Below are 25,637 nucleotides of genomic sequence, written 5' to 3' on the forward strand. Positions count from 1 at the left end.
AAGCAAGCTATGGTCACCTTGTAAATCTCAGTCAGGCGGATATAAAATAATCATGGTGTTTTCGAATAATAATTAATAGAATAGGGATAGAAATACTTATGTAATTCATTGGTAGGAATTTCAGATAAGCGAATGGAGATGCTTTCGTTCCTCTGAACCTCTGCTTTCCTGCTATCTTCATCCAATCAGTCTTACTCCTTTCCATGGCTGGCTTTATGCAAGGGCATCACCGTTGTCAGTGGCTACATCCCCTCCTCTCAGTGAATAATATGCTCACGCACCCTGTCACGGCACGGCTATTCATCTGTCGGTTCTCGATCATGCTGGAATAGGATTCACCCTCCTTTTGCGTCTGTCACTAACGCCCAACAATCGCGAGTTTGAAGCTCGTCACAGTCATTCAATCATTGAATCCTACTCAGAATACCACAGACAAGGTTTAGACCTTCCGGATTCTCTTGAATGCCGCCATCATTCTAGCTTACGCCACGAAGATTCTGGTTAGGAGATCTAAGAGATATTCATTCTAGCTTAATTCATGTAGAACAGAAGTGTTTGTCAGGCACGCGTTCATAAGGGAGAAGGATGATGAGCGTCACACATAATCATCACCTTCATCACGTTCTTGGGTGCGAATGGATATCTTAGAAGCGAAATAAGAAGAATTGAATAGAAAACAGAAGTACTTTGCATTAATCTTTGAGGAACAGCAGAGCTCCACACCTTAATCTATGGAGTGTAGAAACTCTACCGTTGAAAATACATAAGTGAAAGGTCCAGGCATGGCCGAGATGGCCAGCCCCCTAAACGAGATCACAGGATCAAAATACAATCCAGGATGCCTAATACAATAGTAAAAGGTCCTATTTATAATAAACTAGCTACTAGGGTTTACATGAGTAAGTAATTGATGCATAAATCCACTTCCGGGGCCCACTTGGTGTGTGTTTGGGCTGAGCCTAAGTGTTGCACGTGCAGAGGCCATTTGTGGAGTTGAACGCCAGTTTCTGTGCCAGTTTGGGCGTTCAACTCTGGTTTTGGATCCTTTTCTGGCGCTGGACGCCAGATTTGGGCAGAAGGCTGGCATTGAACGCCGGTTTACGTCGTCAATTCTTGGCCAAAGTATGGACTATTATATATTGCTGGAAAGCCCTGGATGTCTACTTTCCAACGCAATTGGAATCGCGCCATTTCGAGTTCTGTAGCTCCAGAAAATCCACTTTGAGTGCAGGGAGGTCAGAATCCAACAGCATCAGCAGTCCTTTTTCAACCTCTGAATCTGATTTTTGCTCAAGTCCCTCAATTTCAGCCAGAAAATACCTGAAATCACAGAAAAACACACAAACTCATAGTAAAGTCCAGAAATGTGAATTTAACATAAAAACTAATGAAAACATCCCTAAAAGTAACTAGATCCTACTAAAAACATACTAAAAACAATGCCAAAAAGCGTATAAATTATCCGCTCATCAATACTCAGCCTGGTTGTTGGAGACTGGGAAGTCGAACTTGATGGATTGTTCATAGGCTATTCCTACCGAATTCTCGAGGATGATTCCAGATCCTCCGAACGGCTGGTTGGATGCTCCGTCGACGTGGAGCTTCCACCGTGTGTTCGGTGTGTCGGGAGTCTCTCCTGTGACTTCTATGAGAAAGTCTGCCATGGCTTGGGCTTTGATTGCTTGTCTTGGCTTGTATTGCAAATCATACTGGAAAAGTTCCGCTGCCCATGCCATCATTCTTCCCGCCAGGTCGGATTTCTGGAGGACTTGTTGGATGGCTTGGTCGGTTCTTAAGATGACTGTGTGCCCTTGGGAGTACTGCTGTAGCCTTCTAGATGAGATTAACAGGGTGTAGGCTAGCTTTTCCAACTTGGTGTACCTTGCCTCGGCCCCTTGAAGTATTTTGATGATGAAGTATATTGGGCGCTGGGTCTTATCTTCCTCCCAGACTAAGACTGCCGCCATTGCTTGTGCTGTCAAGGCCAAGTATAAGTATAGGGGTTCGCCTTCTCTGGGTTTGCTGAGTATAGGAGGTTCCGAGAGTATCCTCTTGAAATGGCTGAAAGCTTGTTCACATTCTGGGGTCCATTCAAAGGTGATTCCTTTTTTCATTAGGTTGAAGAATGGGATGGCTCTTTTGGCCGAGGCTCCGAGGAACCGAGACAGAGCTGTGAGTTTCCCGGTAAGTCGCTGCACATCTTTGATGCATCCGGGGCTTGTCATTTTGAGAACGACTTCGCATTTGTCTGGCTTAGCTTCTACCCCTCTCTGTGTAATCATGAACCCCAGGAATTTCCCTGTCTCCATGGTGAATGCGCATTTAAGCAGGTTAAGCCTCATCTTGAACTTCCTTAATGCCTCGAAGACAATCTGGAGGTCGTCTATTAATGTTCTCGGCTCTGCTATTTTTACCAGGATGTCGTCGATATACACCTCTACCGTTTTGCCAATGAGGTCGTAGAAGACTTTGCTCATCAACTTTTGGTAGGTGGCGCCTGCATTCTTCAGTCCAAAGGGCATTACCCTATAGCAATAGGTGTCCCCTGGTGTTATGAAGGCTGTTTTGTCTTCGTCAGGTCGGTTCATCGGGATTTGGTTGTAGCCAAAGTAGGCATCCATGAAACTGAGGTAACGATATCCTGTTGCCGAGTCAACTAGGGTGTCAATGTTTGGGAGAGGAAAGGAGTCTTTTGGGCATGTCTTGTTTAGGTCGGAATAGTCGACGCACATCCTTCATTTTCCACTGGCTTTTTTTACGAGGACAACATTGGATAACCATGTTGAGTATTTGAGTTCCTTGATGAACCCTGCTTCTAGCAGGCTTGCCGTTTGCTTGGCAACTTCTTCGGCTCTTTCTTATGACATCTTCCTTCGCCTCTGGGCTACTGGCTTGGCCTCGGGTTTTATTGCTAGTTGGTGAGACATGGCCTCGGGATCTAACCCCGGCATGTCTGATAGGGTCCATGCGAAGAGGTCGCTGTTTCTCCTTACGATCTCTATGAGGGGGCCTTTGAGTTCATGGGGGAGGTTCTTGTTTATGAAAGTGAATTGATCTGCCGACTCCCCTATCTGGAACTTTTCCATGTCCCCTTCTGGTTCAGGTCTTGGTTTGTCCTCCATCCTGACGTCTAGGCCTGCTAGGAATACGCCAGCTGCCTTCTTTGACTCCTTTCTTAAGGAGAGACTGGCGTTGTCGCAGGCGACCACCGTTTCTAGGTCTCCCCTTATGGAACCGACTATTCCCTTGTCCGTTATGAACTTCATTATTAGGAACTTGGTACATATTACAGCTGAGAATTTATTGATGGTTTTTCTTTCTAGGATGATGTTATAGGCAGTGGAGTCTCTAAGGACTACGAAGTCTGCCATAACCGATTTCTTGGCATCCCCGGTTCCTAGGCTGATTGGGAGAGAGATCGTCCCGTCGGGTTTGATGTAGTTGTCACCAAGTCCCATGACTCCGTGTTGGTGATTTTTGAGGTCGGATTCCTTGAGTCCCATGGCGTCGAACACGTTTCTGAATAGGATATTTGAGTCGGCTCCCGTGTCAACGAGGATGCGCCTAACTAGTCCTGTCCCAACCATTGCTATGGCTACCATGGGAGGGTTTTCGGGGAGGTCATCGAACCATTTGTCCTCCGGGCCAAATGATATCGTGGGGTGCCTTTTGTTGGTGGCGGGGCCGTCTGTCGAGTTGGAGAGCACCCGGGTATCCTTTCTTGCTTCCGACTTAGATTTGGGCGGACTATCTCATCCGACTACAATGTTGACCACAAAAGTTGGGGGTTACTGGCATCCTTTGGGGGTCCTTGTCTTGGCTTGACAGTTCAGTTTCGATCTTTCTCGGAGCGCTCCCTTTCTCGCCTCCTTGGTTCCCTGATGAGCCGGGAGAATTCGCTTAGTTTTCCTTCTCTGATGACCTGTTCCAAGGTGTCCTTGAGGTCGAAGTAGTCTTGTGTTTTGTGACCAAATCCTTTGTGGTACTCACAGTAAAGGTTCTTGTTGCCCTCTGTTCTCTCTTTTAAGGGTCTGGGTCTGGATAGGATTCCTTTGTCTGCAATTTGTTGATAGACTTCTACTATAGGCGTCGTGAGTGGCGTATAGTTCATGAACCTTCCTACCCGTGGCTGCTTGGGTGGCTTGTTTAGGATGCCGTCCCTGGGAGCTTCCTTGTATCTTTCCACCTGGGTTGTCTGCCGAGCTGGCGGGTTGGCGGGCTGCCGTTTATTGGCCGCCACAACCTGGCTAACTTCTTCATCGTTGATGTATTCTTTTGCTATGCTTTGGATTTCCTGCATGGTCCATATAGGCTTGGTCATGAGGTGTTTCCTAAAGTCTTCATTTAGCAGGCCGTTTGTTAAGCATAAGCTAGCGACCGAGTCCGTGAGGCCGTCGATTTCCAGACACTCATCGTTGAACCTGTCTAGGAACTTCCTGGTCGGTTCCCCAGATTTTGGGTAACTCCCAACAAGTTGATTGGATGCTTTTCCTTGGCTATGCGTGTCGTGAAGCGGGCTAGGAACTTTTGGGTTATGTCCGCGAAAGTTGTGATTGACCCTTGTGGGAGGGTGTTGAACCACCGGATTGCCGGGCCGGCTAGCATCACGGGGAACGCCCGGCATCTAACCACGTCGCCTACCCCTTCCAAGTTCATCCTTGCTTCGAAGGCTGTGACATGCTCTTGGGGGTCCTTGGTCTCATCATACCTCATGTCCGTCGGCTTGTCAAAGTTTCTCGGGAGCCGGACCTTGAGGATTGAGGGGTGGAAAGGGGTTGCTTGCATGATGATGGGGTCTTCCTGCCTCCTAGCCTCCTCTCCTTGGGACCCCCAACGGCTTTCTGACTTGCTTCGAGCGAGTCTGAAAGTCGCTTGTGTACGCGCTTCTTCGTTCCTTGTTAGGCTTCTACCTTGGGTGTCATGTGCGCGGGAGGGGGAGTGAGTGTGGGCGTGGGACCGGCTGGCGCCGCCGTGAAAATGGCTGGCGTCTCCATGTGATTGGCCCTTCGCCGCCAACTCCCGCTCGAGGTTTTGCACTCTATGCCTAAGTTCTTGCATGATCTTGACGCTGTCAGCTCCCGTTCCCCTGAAGGAGCGTCTTTCGGGGGTCTGGGTGTACATCTGGTTGGGTTGAACGGAGAGTCTCAGTCGTTCGACAGCGCCAGCTGTCGAGCTCGCTCTGCTCAAACGGGCCCCGCCTCCTTCGCGAAGTTCCTCCGACGTGATGGGTCGCTCCATGTTCGCACTGGGAATCCCCACAGACGGTGCCAATGTTCGATACCTGGTGACCTCGTGTTATCGGTAGATGATGAATGGGAGAGAGAGGAGAGTTCCGAGTTGACGTGGAGCGGTGGAAATCGTACACCGGTGACATCGGAGGGTGGACGGAGAGGGGGATGGCCACCTGCAAGGACACTCCAACGATCAAGTCAGAGTCCGTACGGGAAGTGGCAGAATTAGGTAAAAATGTGACGTACCTTGGGGGGAGAGCTGTCCTCTCCCCTTATATACTATGTTGGGTGGGCTCATTAATGGTTAGGCCCACTGGTAGAGAGTGAGCTGTCACCTTCCATGTGAGCGGGTCGTTCGTACTCCGGGTCAGGGTGTTGGGTGCCGACCTAGAGGGCACTGACCCGAATGGTGATGTGCTAGAGGTGGCAAGTTGGTCGGACTTCGGGTCGGGTATAGGTGACTGACCCGTGAAATCCTTTGCTGGAGATTTTTGGGCCTGGGTGGGGCAGTGCTCCGACCCGACGACCTCTTGGGCTAGACTGTGGTAGTCCATAACAGAGTCCCTTCTTCAGAGTTAGCTATGGTGCATATGTTCCATCAAACTCTTAATTAATCTTCCATTAGTTTATTATTTATGGCTAAATATTTTTTTTTGTTTTGCTACATAATACTTGTTTGATTGTTTAATACAGCTTAATCTAAATTATTATCCCATATGGTCAACGTTTTCTTATGACTATCATTGAGATTGAAATTCTTTGTTTTATGTGAAATAAAATAAAATGAATCATTGAAGAGTCAAGAAATGGAAGCAAGGTCAAGATAGAAATTGCAGTTGCATGCACCATTATTGTTGTATTATGCAGCTTGCTCCTAGCTCTCTACTTCACTTGCATAGGTGGAGGAAGTGCCAAGGCAAAAGGTAAGAATTTTCTATTATGTTATGAGGTTTACACAAGCTGCTTCTTGAGTTATGGCAGCTACGGTTAACTTGTGTGAAAATATTGATGCAGAGAATGCAGCAATAATGAATAGTTTCATTGAAGAACAAGAGGGGCATCTAGAGCTTCCATTGTTTGATCTATCTGGTTTAGCTAATGCTACTGGTAACTTTTCAATAAAAAACAAGTTTGGAGAAGGTGGTTTTGGACCTGTATACAAGGTAATACATATGATAAGATATTTTGAAAAAATTAAGAATATAAGCTCATTATGAATTGGAATATTTGCAATTGATAATTGTAGGGATTATTGAAAAATGGGCAAGAAATTTCTATTAAAAGACTTTGTAGAGGTTCTGTACAAGGGCTTAAAGAATTCAAAAATGAAATTGCACCGATTGTCAAACTTCAACATCGTAATCTTGTGAAACTTCATAGATATTGCATTCACAATGAAGAGAAAATGCTTGTATATGAATACATGCCCAAAAAAAGTTTGGATTTCTTTATATTTGGTATGTAATCTTGATTCTCTATCCTAAATAAAATTGTTCATATTTCGCAGAAGTTGTAACTATGTAGAATTCATCTTCTGGTTTTGATCAAATTTGGAAAAATATTGATTTTTATGAACAACTTTCTAGATCAAACACGGAGAAAGTTCTTGGATTGGTTGAAGTGTTTTCGTATGATTTTTGGGATTGCAAAGGGTCTCCTTTATCTTCATCGAGATTCAAGACTTAGAATCATTCACAGAGATTTTAAAGCAAGTAATGTCTTACTTGATAGTGAAATGAATCCTAAAATCTCAGATTTTGGTTTGGCTAGAATTTTAGGAGGTGACCAAATTGCAGCAACAACGCGACGAGTGGTTGGAACATAGTATGAACACTTAACATTGTTAATTTTCATAATTGGATAGTACAATGTATTTACTTAATCATAACATTTCTTTTTTTCACCATTATGCATTATGTATTAGCGGATATATGGCACCTGAATACGCAATAGATGGAAACTTGTCAGTAAAATCTGATGTCTTTAGCTTTGGCGTTTTGTTACTGGAGATACTATCCGAAAAGAAAAACAAAGGAAATCATTGGGAAAATGAAAGCACAGATCTTATTGGCTATGTAAGTGTAAACTAAACAACCAAACTATATCATACTACTGTTCATTTACCTAACTTGATGTTGTTACAGGCATGGGATTTGTGGACTAAAGAAAGGCCTCTAGAAACTGTTGATGATATTCTAATAGAGTCTTGTAACCTCTCTCAAGTATTGAGGTGCATTCATATTAGTCTTCTCTGTTTGGAGCAACATCCATATGCTAGACCAGACATGTCATCAGTGATTATGATGTTTGGAAGTGAAATTGCCTTGCCTAAGCCAAAACGACCTGCTCTATTTATTGGAGAATATGCATATCAATATGATCCTGCCAACGAATTCAGTATCGAAGTCCTAGAATCTAGATGAGAAGTATTACTGTATCACGTCTCTAAACGTTCGGCTTATTCACTTTACATGGTATCATAGTTAGAACTTACAAGCCTTACTTAGCAATTAGGGTGCAATTTGTATAATTCACATACCATAAATTTTGTATAGTATTCATCAGGATTAATAGTTAAATTTATCTTTAAAAAATTACTCATTTTTTAAATTAATAAAATATAAAACAAATTAATCATTTTATTAGTTAGTTGATGATGTGTTACATTAAGTACCACGAAACATGATGACGTAGTAGATTAATACCACTTATCATAAGGTGATTGGTTGATTTGTCAGGTCAATAACAAATAACATATCACGTGTTATCTCATATATCATAAAATATTTAGAATCAAATTAGTCCCTAAACATAAATACGTAAGTCATTTTCATTTCTAAAATTTTAAAAATTGATCAAATTAATTCTTATATAAAGGTTTTTTTTCTTTATAATATCAAATTTTTAATATTTCTTAATCCTACTTATTTTAATCTCATTTTTCACCTTAATAAATAAAATTTTCTTCAAATAAAATAATAAAAATAATCAAATTATTACAAAGTTATTTTCTCATTTATATTTTTAGATTCTATATTTTTAAAGTCTAGTTTTTTTAGTAAAATTTTTTATATAAATAATTTTAATTAACCTTTTGGATCTCATCCAAATTTAGTCCAATTTATCATTAGTTGTCTATTTTCATCTTTCTATATTTGTTTTAATTCAAAATTCTTTTTGAAAAATTAATTTTTTTAAATCTTACAATTGAAAAGACATAGAAAAATGACGATAACTAAATAGTAATAATATTAAAAAAAGCTACATCTACTTATTAATATACTAAAATTGGGTTTTCTCCCAATTAATAAAAGTGAGGTGTCGATTCATCATGAATTCATTTTTTCGCCAAAATAAATATACTATTTTCTCTTCTAAGTTTATTTTATAAAAATATCTTTGTTATAATTATACTATAATTAGCATTAAGTAATAATACATAATTATACTAATTTAGAAAAATATCTTTATTATAGTTATATAAGATCAATATTTAATACAATATTAAACTACTTATCAATCGAAAATATTTTTAATCGTTTTAATTATAATAATAATAATAATAATAATAATAATAATAATAATAATAATAATAATAATAATAATAATAATAATAATAATAATATATGATAATTATATGATAATGGCATCAGTTATTAATAACCAATTTATATTTCTCTAAATAAATTTATTTTAAAAAAATATCTTTATTATGATTATATTACAATTGGTATTTAATGAATAATGCATAATTATACTAATTTAAAAAATATCTTTATTATAATTATATAAAATTAATATTTAAACATTATTAAACTAATTATTACTCAAAAATATTTTTAATCATTTTAATTATATTGATACAATTCTAATTCTAATTCATTATCCAATAATTTTATTAATGGCAAGTTGTTACCTTAATGGTGGTATTACTTGGATGACCCGGTGCACTTGCCAGCTAAATTGTGGGCATTCTCAGTACCGTACCAGTGGGAGAGAAAATGAAATTGGTACTTTGACGTGATTGAGTATATTGGCCATCTATGGTTAAAGATAGTGTTGATTATGCCAAAGCATGCCAAGAATGTTAGAAGCATATGGAGTAATACAACAAATTCCTGCTTCTGAATTACATTCGATTATAAAGCCTTGGCCATTTAGGGGATGGCCTTTGGATTTGATTGGAATGATCCATCCTCCTTTAGCAAAGAATCATAAGTTTATTTTAGTAGCTATCGATTATTTTACAATATGGGTCGAAGATATTCCTTCTGTGAAAGTCAATCAAAATGAGATCATTGACTTTATAGAAGAACATATAATTCATCGATTTAGAATCCCTCAAACATTGAGTATTGATCAAAGTACTATGTTTATTGGCCAACGTGTTAAAAATTTTGCAGCATAAAAAAATATAACTATGGTGACTTCAACTTCATATTATGCGAGTTGAGGCTGCAAATAAGATTTTGATTAATTTGATTAAAAAGAAAATTGGTCAAAGACCTCGAACTTAGAATGAAACTATAAGCCAAGTATTATGGGTTTATCGAAATTCACCCAGAGGATCGAGAAACATCTTTCCTTATAAATTGGTTTATGGTCATGATGCAGTTTTACCTTTAGAAATTAATCTCAACACCATAAGAATAATGAGATAAAATGAATTGCCAGTTGACGATTACTAGAATATGATCTTTGAAGAATTAAACGATTTGGATCATGAATGCATTTTGGCACTTGAAAATATGATTCATCAGAAAGATAATATTGCTCGTAGTTATAATTGACGTGTAAAAGAGAAATGCTTCCAAGTGGGAGAGTTAGTTCTTAAAGTTATATTACCAATGAAAAGAAAATCAAGGTTTTATGGTAAATGATCTCATAATTGGGAAGGCCCTTTCCGGGTAATCGATTTATATTCTGAGAATGTATATTGCATAAAGAATATTGATTCTAGTGTCGAAGTTAAGTCTATAAATGGGAAATATTTAAAGCGATATCGATGTTGGGAGAATAATGCTTAAAATATCAAAGAGAAGCATAAGTAATAGAGGGAAAGTTTTACAAAATATTCTAAATCTTTGGAAAATAAGGCTCTAATAATTCTTCTAACTCAAATCGAAGTCGAACTCTTTCTTCGTCATAAGTAGAGTAAACCATGTTCTCATCGTGTTCTTTGATTTGTAATTGTTGAGTTAAGAAATTAACTAAATTAATTAGTGATGACAAACATTATTTTTGGACAAAATAAATAATTAGTGTTGATTATTGATAATTGTATGTTACTAATTATTTTACTAAATGATTACAGGCCAAAATTAAATCTAACAGCCCAAATTGGAATGAAAATAAAATAACAAGGTTGGTGGGCTGGTAAATCAAGCGAAGCCTAAAAGAAACAAAGCCAAAGAAATCAAACGGGTTGTCTATTGGATATCCGATCCAAGCCCGATTTGAATTCAGCAAATCCCTCCACCTTGCTTCCAAAGCAACATTTTCTTTCTCTGTCTCAGTCAAATCACAGAACTCAGAAAAAGTGAGATAGAGAGCTTAGTTCCTAAGCTAGTCATGAAAGAAGAAGGAAAGAGAAGGTTAAGCAAAGAAGGGTAAGGTCTAATCAACCATTTTGAAACCACATCAAGAAAAAGATCAGAAGCTAAAAGGTAACCCATTTCCTTATACATGCATCATATATTCTTCTCTTCTTCCCAACTCTCTGCTCAGTCCGAAATGGGATACAAAGGAAAGTTATTTTCTGTCCTAATTTGCTGTGTATCTACGGTCACAAACGATTCTTGGGGACCAAGTAGTTTATCAATGGCTCAGATCCGTTTTACCATTGGAAGATTTTTGTGGTTGTTGTTTTATGGCTTTCGGTCAAGATAGAGAAGTCAGAAGCAAAGTTCCTATTTTGAGGATTACTGGGAAAAAGTGAACGGCTGGGTTGGTGAAGCTCAAGGCTCAAGAAGTTGACCTAGGGAGAGAAACCAAGCAACATGCAAGGAGATAAAAGAAGCTTGCTGTTCATTCAGAAGGCAATGAGAGAAAACCAGAGTTTGGTGAGTTGTGTTCTGTGAAGAGTTCCCTGAAGAAGTTCCTCTACTTGGATAATGCTTTCTTTCAAAGAAGCATTCGGCCAACACTGAAGAACAAAATCAGAGGCTTGCAAGTCTGGTTTATCACATGGAAAAGAGGCTGTTGATGAAGTCAATCTCCTTCATATTTTACAGATTATAATGTACTTTTCAATGTTTATCTTTCTGTAATTTCTTGAGTGAAAAGGCATATTGAGAGAGCTAAAGAAAAAGCCATGAGTGGAAAAAGCTGAGTGAAACACTTGAGAAAAAAGCCTAGAGTTATTCTCTGATTTCTTTAGGTATGTGTAAGAACCGCAACTAATCAACCGGTTAATTAAGTGATTAATTGCCCTAATTAGACTTCAAAAAGTTAGAGTGAGAATTTGAGGATTTAAAGGTAATTTTTGGACTCAGTAGGTTTTTCTGAGTCAGAAAATGTGCCTTCTGCGAAAAACTGTGAAAAGTCACGAACCGGCAGTTGAACCGGTTCAACCGGTTCAAGTCTGCCCGATACCGCACGAGAAAAGTGAAAACCGTCAAAAACCTTAGAAAAATATTAGAAATGGAAAACCGGGCGTTAATTTTAAAGGTTTGTCCCGAAGTTGGGCCAAACAGGCTAAAAACGCTAACAGGTTGAACCGGGCCCAAGTTGGGCCCAAGCCCAACATATAAAAGGCTTAATTAATGAACCAACCAGCATCACAACACACTAACAAGCACACACAATCAGAAATTGAAAGGAGGAGAGGAGAAGAGATTGAGCACTATTCATCTCAATCTTCCAAAGCTCATATCTTGAGCTAAAGAGCTCCGATCACCGCACCGTTTGCAGCTACGCGTTCCTTGTGAAGAGCTCTACAAAACCCACCCAAGAAATTCTAAAGTTAATCACGAAATTCTCCCAGTCTCTCTCTTGAAAATTTTGGGTACTTAGGGTTTGTGCCTAAGTGAGTTTTTGTGATTCTTGGTGTTTAGGTTTGCTCTAACCCTTGCTTAGCCTTGGATCCTTGCTATTAAATCTGTTGGATAAGGTAAGAGCCACTAAAATCTTGTGAATTTATGTTTAATTGGAACCCTAGGGTGATTTGAGGTGATTTATATGTTTATAGTTTGATTATTGTGGCTTTGGAGAGCTTTTGGAACTTAATTGTGCTTAGTGGAGTGGAATTGAAAGCTTGGATTTTGGTTGAATGCTCTTTGGTGCTCAAATTTTGAGTTTTAGACATATAGGGGATCGGCCAAGGTATGATTTTGGTTTTCTCTATGTAGTATATAATATTCATGGACACATAGGCTAGTGACCAATAAGATAGGTTGAACTAAAATGATGGTTGGTATGTTAAATGTTGATGAATTGATGAATGTTGGGTTGATTTGTGATGAATTATAATGATGAGATGATGTTGAATGATTGTATGGATTGGAAGTTGGTTCCTTATGATAATTGTAGTGTTGTGATTTATGAAATGGTAATTTTGATCATAAGTGTTATATAGTTGATGTTGGAATTGAGAGTAATGAAATGAGAAGGAGAATGTGGTAAGGTTAGTGTATTATGACACAGCAGGTACATTTTGATGAAAAATGGAATTTTGGATGGTTTGGTATGATTTGGTAGGGGTATGGTAAGATATGGTGGTAATTGTAAAGTTTGGTAAAATTTGGTTTTTGGTGAACTTTGTCTGATCATAACTTTTGCCTCGGTTTTCAAATTTGATTGAAATTTGTTTATAATTAAAGATCTTTGAAAACCCTTTAAATCGATATAAAGTTGGTGAAAATTAAAATTTTGTAGAGGAAATTATGATCTGGCAAAGTTGGTGTTAAAAATCTGAAATTCTGCAACATTGCAGAATTTCCTGATTTTTGATATGTGCGGGCGCACACTCTTGTGCGGACGCACACCCTACAAAATTTCGAACTGTGCGGATGCACACACACACCTATGCACACGCACAGGCAAGGGAGTGCGCTCTGTTTGCAGTGCTAGCACAGCTTGTGCGTGCACATATCTAAGGAAGAATGCCAACCTGTGCGGACGCACACGTTGGGAAGGTTAGTCTGTTGGGGGCACTGGCACAGGTCGTGCGAGTGAATAGATCAATTTGAGTTTTGACACTGTGTGTGCGCACACTCTTAAAAATTCCCTGGACGTGCGCACGCACACACCTTTGTGCGGCCGCACACGTCCTGTTTCTCAAATTTTGCTTGTTTTTCAACTATTCTACCTTCCCAACAAGGTTGTGAGCTTCTACAATACCATTTTAAGATTTTTGGGCCCAGTTTTGAGTATTATAACATGGGATATAACTTAAGGGTTCAAGTACTTGATTTTAAGATAAATTAGAAAACGGAGGCCTAGTTTCCTGGTGTGCTGATAAGGGGTTTCACGTTAGGTGAAGGATGAATGATATATGAGATGAGGAATGATGAACTGTTGATATTTAGATACTGAGTTATGAATGGACAGTGGTTGAGATGAGTTGGGGACTCGGATTGAAGTGATGGATCTCTATATACTGAAAATGCTTTTGAAAACCACTGAAATAATATTTTTATATGATATTATGAGACGCTATGCGCCTGGCAGGGACGGTGGTTAATCCCGCCTGTCGAGGTAGCGGCGACAGCGTAAGGACGGTGGTTAATCCCGCTTATGTTGAGATGTGAGGTCTGAGGCAAGAGTATCCCGGTCGCATCCCTTCGGATCTATAGGGCGAGCAGGCGCCGGTACCTGGACAGTGATCCGGGTACTATATCTCGGGGGTTCCCATATGAGAAATCCGAAGGGCGAAGTCTCCATGGAGATGTGTCGGTTTGGCAGTTGAACCGACAATGTGATATCACAGCTAGTAGGGCAGGCATTCATCATATGCATTTTCTATCTGCTTGTATGCTTTGTTTACTTGTAATGGCTTGCCTAATTGAATAACATGCTTACTTGCTATCTGAATTAATTGCCTTATATGCTTCTACTTGTGCTTTACTTGCATTGTATATTACCTGTGTTTTCTACTGGGATTGAGGAGGTTCGGAAGGCGGTGGCGATGGGATCGCATGGAGGATAGGTTGGTGAAGGCTGTGGGACAGCGGTGTTTGTTTAGAATAGAAATCCCCTAAGATAGATAACCTGGTTTATTTAAGTTAATGTTGGTGTATCATGCTTAATTGTTTTAAAATGCTTAAGTTTGAAATCTTGTGATGGATATGGAGCTTAATTAGGATTGCCTTTGGCGTCCCGGGGTCTTATATCCTACATCACTGGGCACTGTTACCATACTGAGAACCTCCAGTTCTCATACCATATTTTTGTTGTATTTTTCAGATGCAGGTCGTAACCCACCTCAGTGAGTTGCTTTGGATGGTGACAGAAGCGGAGGATCTTGGATTCTTTTGGAGTCTTTTTGGTTTATTTTGTTTATACATCTCTTCTTTTGTATTTTATTTTGCCTAGTGGCATGTATTTGAGAGAACAAAACTTGTATAAGCTGTTTTCACTGTATGGTTCTGTATACCTGTATATGGCTAGCCGGCTTAAACTCCACGAGTCGTGACTAGTTTCCTATGATATTATATACTTATCTTTTGTTATATCTTATCTGTCTCTTGTGCTTTAAACTAGTGGCTTTGCTAGTACGTTTTGTGCTTTGAAATTCTATTTTGAGCTATATCCTTCATTAGGCTTCTAGATTATACTATTCTTTCTCTATATATATATATAAGAGTTTAGAATTGTCGTAATCTCTGATTAATCTTTGCTTTACGACGCGTGGTAAGGCTTAGGCTAATTAGGGTGTTACAGTATGTCTGTGTCTTGTATCTTGTACCTGTGAGGTATCCCTTTCTTAGTTGGGTTAGCACTAAGAGTGAAGAGTTAGGTATTAGCATAGCCAATGTCAAGTTAGGTTAGAACTTGAGTGAGAAAGGATTGGGTCAATCCTGTAGAATTGGTGTATGTAATACTTTTAACTATAGTGAAAATTCCTCCATTGTTGTGGAGGAGACTGGATATAGGTTGCATAGCACAAGGCAACCGAACCAGGATACATGCTGGTGTAAGCTTATCTCTTCTCTGTTGTGTTTTGTTTTCTGATATTCATGAGACAAAAATAAATTGTCTCATAAATTTCCGCTACTGAGTTCAAATAGAATCAGAATTGAAAGTTTGTATTAGAGAGTCATTTCATTAACTTAAAAGAAAGGCATAGATTCAACCCCCCTTCTCTAAGTCTACCACAACCTTCAGTAATCTTTCATATCTTCTCCGCATCTCAGTCTGTTTGTTTTCCATTTCACAAGATCTCGATAGAGATCTTGCTTATTCTTTTGTGCTCTGAAATCAGGCTCATCTAACAAAGCTTCTTCTTCTCGAATTTGGGCAAGCTCTTTTTCGAGTTCTTTTCTGCGCTGTGCTAAATGAGCTCCAGTGCTGGCAGCATGAGCAACATTGATCTCAAAGTCCTTGAATAATTTTTGCGTCAATTTATGAGCAGTATCTAGCTTTAGAGCCTTTTCTTCAATGTTGGTCATTCCTTTCTTTACTTCATTTATTTTGTCTAGAGAGATAAAAGGTTATTGGTGACTTTCTCGAATTTTTTCACTACTCTGGAAAAAAGGAGTGGGACTTGGCATTCAAGAGGGGTACTTAAAATGTTAGAAAGGATGGTGTTCAGGTCATCTCGACTAATCCATTCATTGACAGTGTGTGTGAGAAGGTTAAGAAGAGAAGTTAATTTCTTGATATCTAGAGGGCTCAGGTCCTTCGAGAGATTTTGTTCCGACAATTCTTCATAGTCGGAATCGAAGTTGGCATCTCCGCGTTGTGAGTAATTTTGGACATAACAACGAGGAATTCAGCTAAGTTAGCATCTAGAGGACTAGATGCAGTAACTGAAGGTCTTTCTTTAATCTCAGGATCATGTTGTGAAGACTGCTCAGGTTGAGTAATTTAGTTTGATGAAATTTGGATTCCTGAGACAAGTTGAAATGGAGTGGTTTTCTTTTTAGTTTCTTTTGTATGAGGGCTTGCTTCTTTTGAAGGATAATTGATGGTGAGATCAACATCAACAGTAGGGGAAGAAGGAGGATTGTTTACAGGTTGAGCTGATGGCGATTGTGTTGTAATCGATTCTGTCGAGATGTGTTCCTCGACGATTGGTGGATCAATATTTTCAACAAGGGAAGTGTCCTTGTTGGGCTGTGGATTAGGCTGTTGGACTTCTTGATTGAGTGACAAGTAATGAGAGATTATGTTGCCACTAGAGAATGAGATTGATTGATGTTCTCCTCTTTTATCAGGCATGATTTTTGCCACGGAGGTAGAAGGAGGTTGTTGGAATGGTGCATCAACATTTTCATAATAAATTAATAACAAGTGAATAAAATTAAAGTTAATCGAATAAGATTGGTGTTTTATCAGTGATGAATATACCTTAGTAGTTATTTTGGATTCAGGATGTTGGGCCACAATAGGATTTCTCAATGAGATACTCGATTCAGAGCTGCTAGCAGAAGAAGAATTACTCGAATGAGAAGAAATTGGCTTTGATGAAGGCCTAGCACTTTTATAAGAAGAATCTTCACTAGAAGATTTTTTCTGCAATAAAGGAAGAGAGTTCAAAATAAGAAATTTGAAGATAAATCTTTTTTAAAAAGGGAGAAAGTTAAGTTGAGTGATACCTTTCTCGACTTGCAGCCTTGATAGAAGTTTTCTGCACCTTCTGTTTTTGTTGTCTCGATGTCTCCATTTTTCCTTTTGGGGCCTTTAGGGGAGGTGCTTCTGGAGTACTAGGATGAGCCTTTACTGACTTCTTCATAACATCATCTAAAGTACAATCATATCGAGAATAGTAGTTATTCCACCATTCGATAAAAGATTTGGTAACGAAATCACTGTGAAGGAAGGTAAGTGGAGAATAATGGATTCGATTTTTGTCGTTGAGATCGAGACATTTCTGAACATCTTCTTTTGTTTTGAGAATAACATGACAAAGAGCTGGGTGCTTTCTTGGGAAAGAAGCTTGGATGGCTTGTGAAAAACCCAATCGTCTAGCCACATAATGAGAGGCATGAAAGGTTACTTTGAATTGCTCTTTCTTGTATTGGGGGATGCCTGTTGGGAAGACCTAAATTGTAAGAAAGTTGGACCAAGTTATGTTATTCGAAGTGTGGACGTCATCATCTGAAAATAGATGATGTTGGAACCATGAAAGTCCACGCCTTCGATCTACGAAAGGAGCAAGTCTTAGGTCCTCATTTCGAAAAACTTTGCATGAATGGAGTTTCGAAAATGCTTTTAAAAAAAGTTCCTTTTGTTGAATGTGCATTTTCAAATTTTGGCTGTAGTGTGACTAATCAGAATCCTTCGATGTTTTGGTTATCAGAGCTTGTGATTCCACCTTGTTTTATATGTTTTTCAAAGGTGGCATTGAGCCAAAGTTGAAGTAACCAAAGGGGACCTCCTGCACTGATCGAAGTCCTTTTTCAAAGACTTTCGACCATTTGTCCTAATTTATCATATAAGTTGCCAAGGATTAATTTGGCCAAATTGAATTTATGTCCTTCATGAAGTAAAGCAACTAAGGGGGTGAATAATTTTTGCATCGAGACACTTCTCGAACAAAATATAATAGCATTTAACTAATAATACAAAAATGCTACACACTCATCATCAGTACAAGAGTGTTTTCTTTCCCCATATTGAATTTAATAAATTCACCACAAGAACTTTTTTTGATGATTTTGTACTGTCTACTTGGTTTCATTTCGAATGTGGTAACATGATTGCCCATTGGTAGTCTAGTGATAACAGCTACATCAAAGAGCGTGGAGCCAACCATACCATATGGAAGGTAAAAATTGTTGGTGGTTCTGTTGCAAAAGTAGAGGGTACCACCAATCATCCAATGATGCGTGGTAGGTGTGAAATGAAAGAGACGAAGGAGGTCATGAATACCTTGTGATTTCTAGGTTTTACCTCTTACAGATTCAATCTTTTAATACCAGGAAAGAAAGTTGGCATTTTTGAAGAAAATTTTAGGGTTATTTCGAAAAGATTTTTTACCGTCAATAAAGGGTGCTATGAACAGGTCTTGTTTGATAAGTAAATCTTCTCCTTCGGCACCTGGAAAGTGATGAACAGTTCTTTCAGCTTGCTCTAGAGAATGTATAGAGATGATGAAGCAGTAAGTATCTTCTTCAACAGTGAAAGGAGAAAGAATTTTCTTGTTAGTTCTAATGTTGCTTGGATCCTCAATGATGATGTTTCCAGTCCGAGATAAAATGTCTAGGTCAGGTTGTACAAAAACATCAATCATGACCTTCTTGCCTTCGTCTTTAGTTAATGAAGTTTCTAGAGCTTTAGATGAGGCTATTTGATTGCAAAGAGGTAGATTTAGAAAAGAAGGATGAGTTTGAAGATGAAACGATCACTGGATAAAGAGGAGAAGAATCAGAGAAATTAGAGGAGGAAAAGTGAACATTGTTAAGTGTTGTGAATATGTTGCCAAGTAGAATAAGAGGAAGTAAAAGGAGTTTTTTCGTTTTGTAATTTGTTTTTTCAAATTTGAAAAGAGGAAACTTCCTTGAGAAGGTGAAACTGGAAAAGAGAGAAACAGTAATTAATAGGAAAATATGATTTAATGGGCGTAATTATTGGATTTCTAGAGATATGGGCGGTTAATGAATGTCGTGCGAATTAATTGGTTAATTATGACATTCAAAGGACTTTTGAAGTAGGATTAAGCGTTTTATCTTCAAATTCATTTCAAAAATATGCGTTAATCCTAAGGGGACAATTTGTTGGTCGAAAATAAAATAAGTTTTGAGATATCAAGATCAAAGTTCGATAAGTGCTTTTCGAAGGACATAGTACTCGACGAAAGGGATTTATCGAGGAGAGAGATAAGGTTGATCGACAAGTCTTATCGAAAAAGATTGTTGAGTGAAGATAATTGATGGTAGTTATTCATATCATATAAAGTGCGGGAACGGTTACTTAAAGATTAATGCACGTGTGAAATATATTTGAATTTGATTGGTCGAAAAGTCTTATAAATAGATGAAGATCGGAAGGAACAAAGGTTGGAATCTTATTTCAAAAAATACTCTCGCACTCTCATATCTCCAACAAATTTCTGAATTTCTAAAAACTTTTTTTTCTGTAAGGTTCCTTCCATATCTTTTAAATTTCTTCAAATTTCTTGTAATTTTATTTTCTTTGCAAACTTACTTGTTCTTGTAAATTTACTTTCTTTGCCAAGTTGTTGCTTTCTTTATTTTCCTTTATATTTACGTATTATTTTTAAATTCAAAGTTCTTCGATTTTATCGAAGGAAAGTTATTTTCTTTTTTTTTTTTTAAATTTTTCTTTGTTATTTTAACTAATTAAAAGAACTTTTGATGCACTTTTAAAAGCTGGTACTTATAAGAAAAGTAGGTTTAACTTCCAAATTATTAGATATCGAACCACCCAGATTTGTTAAAATTCTATAAAATATTGTGTAAACGAGGTATAGGCAATTTTAATTCGTTTACACGGTAAATAAAATACATAAAAAAATAAAAATTAATAAATATACTACAAATTACTTATATTTGTAAATAAAATATTTAAATTATTTATCTAAAAAAATATCCCAAGATATATGTATTTATTTAAATAAAGTAACTTATGTTGTATACTCAATAACAAGTCTTTTCTTTTTCTTATTTATTTGTTCTAAACATGCCATGTATACTTTTTATAAAATATAAGTATATTAATTATTAATATTATTCAACTTATCCATAATGATGTGACATAAAAAAACTGTTTAATAATATTTATCTTCATATTTATTAAAAAATAATATAAATAAAGAAAAAATCTAGGAGCCAGTAACTTTTGTGTTTTCTGGCCAGCACTTAACCATCAAAACAAAAGTGAGTGATCTCCCACCATTAAATGTAATCTCACACCATTAAAAACATTATTGATGGCCAATTGATGATTACACAACACCAAAATTGCTGCCCCTAGCATTCCTCGTAAATAAATACGAACACCATGCATGTATTCAGATTCAACAATGACACATTCATATAGAGCCAAATACATTTATTTGAGTTATTTCAACAACACTACTTATCAAACTTAACACTGTAGTTCTAAAAGTAGTACATAACGGTTGCTTAACATATACTATTGTATTTGTTAAGCCACCTTTTTATTTTTCCGAATATGTTAAGGTACTAACTTAATTTAATATAAATTCGAATATTCAAATGTAACTGAATTTGAAGTTATTCAAAAACCATGAATCTTGATCTGATCCTTCATAACAAGACCAGCCTGAACCAACAATTGGGAAACGTTCTTGCGATGGTCACCTTGAAGCTGGATTATCTTGCCATGCTCCTTGTCTTGAACCACATTGCCATTGCAACATAACTCTTTCTTGAGATCTTTGAGTATCTTCTCTAAGCCCAATTCTTTCAAGCCTTGCACTGTGGTCAGTTTCTTCTTCCCATTCCTCTGCTGGATGCGGATATGGATATATTCCTTTGCCCCTACGCCACCCAATTCTTTGGCCTCAGTGAATGGATCGAAGTGGGTTGGGATCTCGATTTCCGAACCGATCATGTATTTTGGTTGTCCAGAGACAATTGGTAACACTGACTTTATATATAAGAAACTGCATAGTAAAAGGATCTTACAAGTTTTATCATTCTAGATACAAATTAAAGAAGTAAAAATTATAAAATCGTTTTATTTTAAATATAGAAAAATGTTAGAGTCATTAGAGTTTATTATTTTTTATCATCATTTAGTTATTAAGTTAATTAGACCAATTCTTTTAATTTAATAATCCAACGATATATTTTATTCTATATTTTTAAATATTAATAGTATATAATAAATTCTGATAATCTTTTAATATTTTTTAATTATATATTAAAAATAAAACTAACACTCCTATAAAATGTCTAAATAATTTTTTTTCTCTTTTTCTTAAATTAATCCTGTATTCTTAAAATTTGTATGCTTTTTTTTTTCAGAACTAAATAACATTTTAATTTGTTGCACTAAAATACTCTTTCGTAATAATTATAATTATATCTATAAAGACAAGAGAGTGTCATTTAGAAATATTACTAAAAATTAGATTATCATTTTCTGAAAAAAAAAATCTAAATTTACTAACAATAATCGAACTTTTTCTTTTTTTATATTGGATTATTAGGTGTGAAATTTCCAACAATGAACCAAATTATGTATTATATATTACTATAGATATTTACAAATCGTCACTTCATTTTGTGTTTTAATAATTAAAATAATATTTTTTATTACAAAACATTAATCTTTTTATAATTAAAAAAATATTAAAAAAATGTCATCACCATAATAATATAAAATACTAAGATAATCAAATATTTCGTAGTTTATATTAAAATTATCTATATATAAAAAAAATTTTAGCCAGAATCATCCATCCAATCTAAAATAAAAGGTAGAAAAAATTGCACAAATAAATCAAGAAAACGTACATATTATGTAGGGGGAGAGAGAGACCAGGGGTTATAATATGTGCTCGAGAGATCTGATGAAGCTTTTTCAAGAATAATGGAAAATGGAAGGGGTTATAATATGTGCTCTTTCGTTTGGTGCAGAATCCAGGGAGGGAGTTTGTGCCGTTATATAGTGTGGAGACTTGAGTGGGCCGCAAGTTTTTTCTGGACAGCTCAGCATAATAGTGTGTGTTTAAAATTTAATGTACGCCAGACCAGGAAAAACTTAATGTAGACGGAAAACAGTAATTGTGACGCTGTGAAAAATAATAGATATTTTTTTACAAATATAGAAACAATATATTTAAAACAGAAACAATATTTTACAATTTTGGTAGTTGTATTTTAACGTGTTTCTAATAATAATAAGTAAAAATATCTTAATATATCTCACGTATTCTCAATTTCTCAAGTAACTTAATGGTATTTATATACGATGACAATGATAAGTGACAATTAGCACTATTATTATCTTGATATAAAAATAATTAAATATAAATTAATTAATACTTTTTTTTTTTGAACTAAAACAAGCTCAACACATTAAAGTGGAACATACATAGAAAGAAAATAATTATACAATGCAACACCCAGAACACACAACACGCTTCTAGCAGGCTTAGAATTGGCATCAGGGCTCACAGCGAATTTCACCCACACCACTCTGTATAGCTCAACACCATCTTAGTTTGAATTCCCTCAATGCTTGCCCTTGTATTATTGAAGATCCGCACATTACGTTCCAACTAAATGTTCCAGATCACTGCAAAGAATGCTGTCATCCACTCCTTCTGCCCTTGTTGTCTATTGTGCATGCCACGCCAACTCTCAAACAGATCTTTAATGGTTCTAGGAATTACCCACTCCCGACGAAACGACTGCACCCAATGACACCACACCTGCCATGTTACCTCACACCAAAGAAATAAATGCTCAGCCGATTCAGTTTCCTTAGTACACAACACACAAGCGCTATCACTCTGAATGTGGACTCCTATTCTAGCCAGCCTTTCCTTGGTGTTAACTCTACCAACTAGCACAAACCACCCAAAAGCTCAATCCTCGGAGGTACAAAACCTTTCCAAAGTGTAGTTGTGAAGCTATAGCTCGTGATCTCCTCCGACAACGTTTCCGATTGTATGACCTGTATAACGGACTTCGTAGAAAAAACACCTTTATTGTCAAACTTCCACAGCACAATGTCCTCGCGCTCAGCTGACAGCTTCACTGGCCTTAACCTCTCGTGGAGCTGATGGAGAAGTTCCATCTCCCATTGAAACAGTTCTCTCCTCCATTGAAAATTCCATATCCACTCTAGCCCATTCCAAAACCCGCAATCCCCAATTAAACAACCTTGTTGGCTCGAAACAGAGAAAAGTCTTGGAAAACTCACTTTCAGAGCACCATCCAAAACCCAGTTATCCTCCCAAAACCTGATTTTCCTCCCATTGCCCACTTCCATTGCCAGGCCACTAACCAATTTATCCCGAATACCTGGTTCCTTGATATTCAACTGGCAAATGTCCTTCCAAGGCCCACCTATTCCTGTTAAAGACTGAGTTGGAAGCATGACATCCGGGTTCAATTTGTTGCATGAGCACACAATCCTCTTCCACAGCGGGCACTCCTCTTTTGAAAACCGCCACCACCACTTAAACAGGAGCGCTATATTCCTCAGCACTGCATCACCAACCCCCAATCCCCCCGCTTTCTTTGGGGCCTGGACCAACTCCCACTTAACCAAAGGTATACCAGAGTTACCGTCCTCCTTGCACCACATAAAATTCCTTTGTAATGCAATAATCTTGTCTGCCACTGCCTTTGGCATCTTCTATAGACTCAGGTAATAAATGGGGAGGCTATTCAAAACCGACTTGATAAGTACCAGCTTACCCGCTTTATTTAATACCTTCGCTTTCCATAAGCTAAGCTTCTGTTCCACCTTATCTATTATTGGTTTTCAAGTCTTTACTAGTCTCGGATTCGCACCTAGAGAAATCCCCAAGTATCTAACCGGTAGCGCGGCTTGCTGGCAACCCAGTAGTCGACACGCACTATCAATCCATCCCTGCTCACAGTTTACGGAGATCAGATTCGATTTATCAAAATTGATGCTCAGCCCGGACATCAGCTCGAAGCACCGCAACAACCTCTTATAGTTGACAATTGTTTCAGTCTCCGGAGGGCAAAACAAAATGGTGTCATCCGCAAATTGTAAATGCGACAGTTCAATATGATCTCCCCCTACCAGTAGCGGTGCAATGCGCCCATTCCTCATAGCTTCCCCCACCATTCTATGCAGAACGTCAACAACTAGTACGAACAGGAGTGGAGATAGTGGGTCCCCTTGCCTTAGTCCTCTCTCCATCTTGAATGGCTTGGATGGTGATCCGTTTACCAGTACTGCCATACTAGCCGTAGTAACACACTCCTTCACCCAATTTCTCCACCTTTGGCCAAAACCCATTTTCTGAAGCACAACATCCACAAAACTCCATCTTACTCTGTCATAAGCCTTTTGAAAATCCAGTTTGATGATAGTTGCTGACTTTTTTCTAGTCTTCAACCAATGAACCGTCTCGCAGGCTATGAGTGCGCCATCATGAATTTTTCTACCCTTTACAAAAGCCGTCTGCGTCTCTCCTACTAGCCTTGGCATGATTGCTCGCATCCTTCTGACCAACACTTTCGATATAACTTTATACACACACCCCACCATGCTAATCGGCCGAAAGTCCTTCACCTCCTTGGCACCTTCAACCTTTGGGGCTAAGGTCACCCATGTTTCATTCACATCCGGTGGTAGCTTAGCACTGCGAAAGAACTCCATTACCGCTGCTAAGAATTCCGGTCCAATATCCTCCCAACATTTCTTTATGAAGTTCATATTGTACCCATCACTCCCTGGTGCCTTTGAAGATTCGCAATCGCACACTGCCTCCCTGATTTCCTCTTCTGACGGTAACACCTCCAGTGCTTCAGCCTCCTCTATCTGAATAATCTTCAGCAAACCATCCCTGACTCCAATCCTCGGAGCATAATCCTGTCGATACAGCTCCTTGTAGAACTTTTTAATTTCACCTTTTATTCTCGCCTGATTACGCACAAGTCTTCCATGTATCATCAGAGCATCTATCCTGTTATTCCTTCTTCTGGCTGAGGCAATGTTATGGAAGTATCTGGTATTCTTATCCATGTTGGCAGCATGCTTGGACCGTGACATCTGTTTCCAGTGGAGTTCCTTCCTCACGTACCATTTGTCACAGAATCTCACAAGTGCCCTCCGTCTAGCCTCTGTTGTGCCATCATATATCCCATCACTAACCAACCTGTCCAACCTGGTGATCTCCTCTTCAACCTGCTGAAGTTTCTTATCCATGTCCCTGAAGTTATCCTTGTGCCATTTCCGTATTGGTATCGTTAAAGCCCTCAATTTACATGTGAACTGGGCCTCTCCCAGGCTTCTCCATTCATTCTTTACCATTCTCAGAAAACCCTCATGCGTAAACCAGGAGTCCAGACTTCTGAAAGGTCTTGGGCCCCCTCCTACTCTTGCACCTTCTAAAATCAGCGGGCAATGATCCGACAACCCCCTTGGGCCCCCTTTTAGCCGAATATCCGGAAATCGCTCAGTCCATTCAACATTGACCAGCACCCTATCAAGCCGACTACATGATCGTCCCCTAAACCATGTATACTTCCTATCAGTAAGAGGCAAATCTATCAGCTGCATGTCATGCACCCAACTCTTGAATTCCTCCGCGGATGCCGGCAA

At 38.2% G+C, this 25,637-nt stretch overlaps 1 protein-coding gene and 1 pseudogene across 2 annotated transcripts; one reads left to right on the forward strand and one right to left on the reverse strand.

The window, feature by feature from the left end:
• The first annotated feature begins 5,040 nt into the window (after nt 1-5,040).
• Nucleotides 5,041-7,654, forward strand: LOC107611062 (G-type lectin S-receptor-like serine/threonine-protein kinase At4g27290). Its single transcript, XM_088495598.1, has 7 exons — nt 5,041-5,438; nt 6,099-6,154; nt 6,246-6,394; nt 6,478-6,688; nt 6,818-7,055; nt 7,156-7,306; nt 7,376-7,654. Exons 1-7 carry the CDS (start codon nt 5,041-5,043, stop codon nt 7,652-7,654), a joined length of 1,482 nt encoding a protein of 493 aa, XP_088351724.1.
• Nucleotides 7,655-20,433: 12,779 nt separating this feature from the next.
• LOC107613306 (protein translation factor SUI1 homolog pseudogene) lies at nt 20,434-21,956 on the reverse strand (annotated as a pseudogene). The gene is made up of 2 exons (XR_015896533.1): nt 21,842-21,956; nt 20,434-20,985 (listed from the first exon to the last, which is right to left on the reverse strand). The product of XR_015896533.1 is annotated as a protein translation factor SUI1 homolog pseudogene (transcript).
• Nucleotides 21,957-25,637: the final 3,681 nt, after the last annotated feature.

Source organism: Arachis ipaensis, chromosome B8 (genome assembly GCF_059453495.1).
Source record: "Arachis ipaensis isolate K30076 ecotype BB chromosome B8, ASM5945349v1, whole genome shotgun sequence".
Lineage (NCBI taxonomy): Eukaryota > Viridiplantae > Streptophyta > Magnoliopsida > Fabales > Fabaceae > Arachis > Arachis ipaensis.

Excerpts from the sequence above, each read along its gene's own strand:
- LOC107611062 (XM_088495598.1), top strand. The coding sequence starts at position 5,041 with ATGCCTAAGTTCTTGCATGATCTTGACGCTGTCAGCTCCCGTTCCCCT. Across the intron at positions 6,689-6,817 it reads TTTGGATTTCTTTATATTTG|ATCAAACACGGAGAAAGTTC; the intron begins GTATGTAATCTT and ends ACAACTTTCTAG. Across the intron at positions 7,307-7,375 it reads GCACAGATCTTATTGGCTAT|GCATGGGATTTGTGGACTAA; the intron begins GTAAGTGTAAAC and ends ATGTTGTTACAG.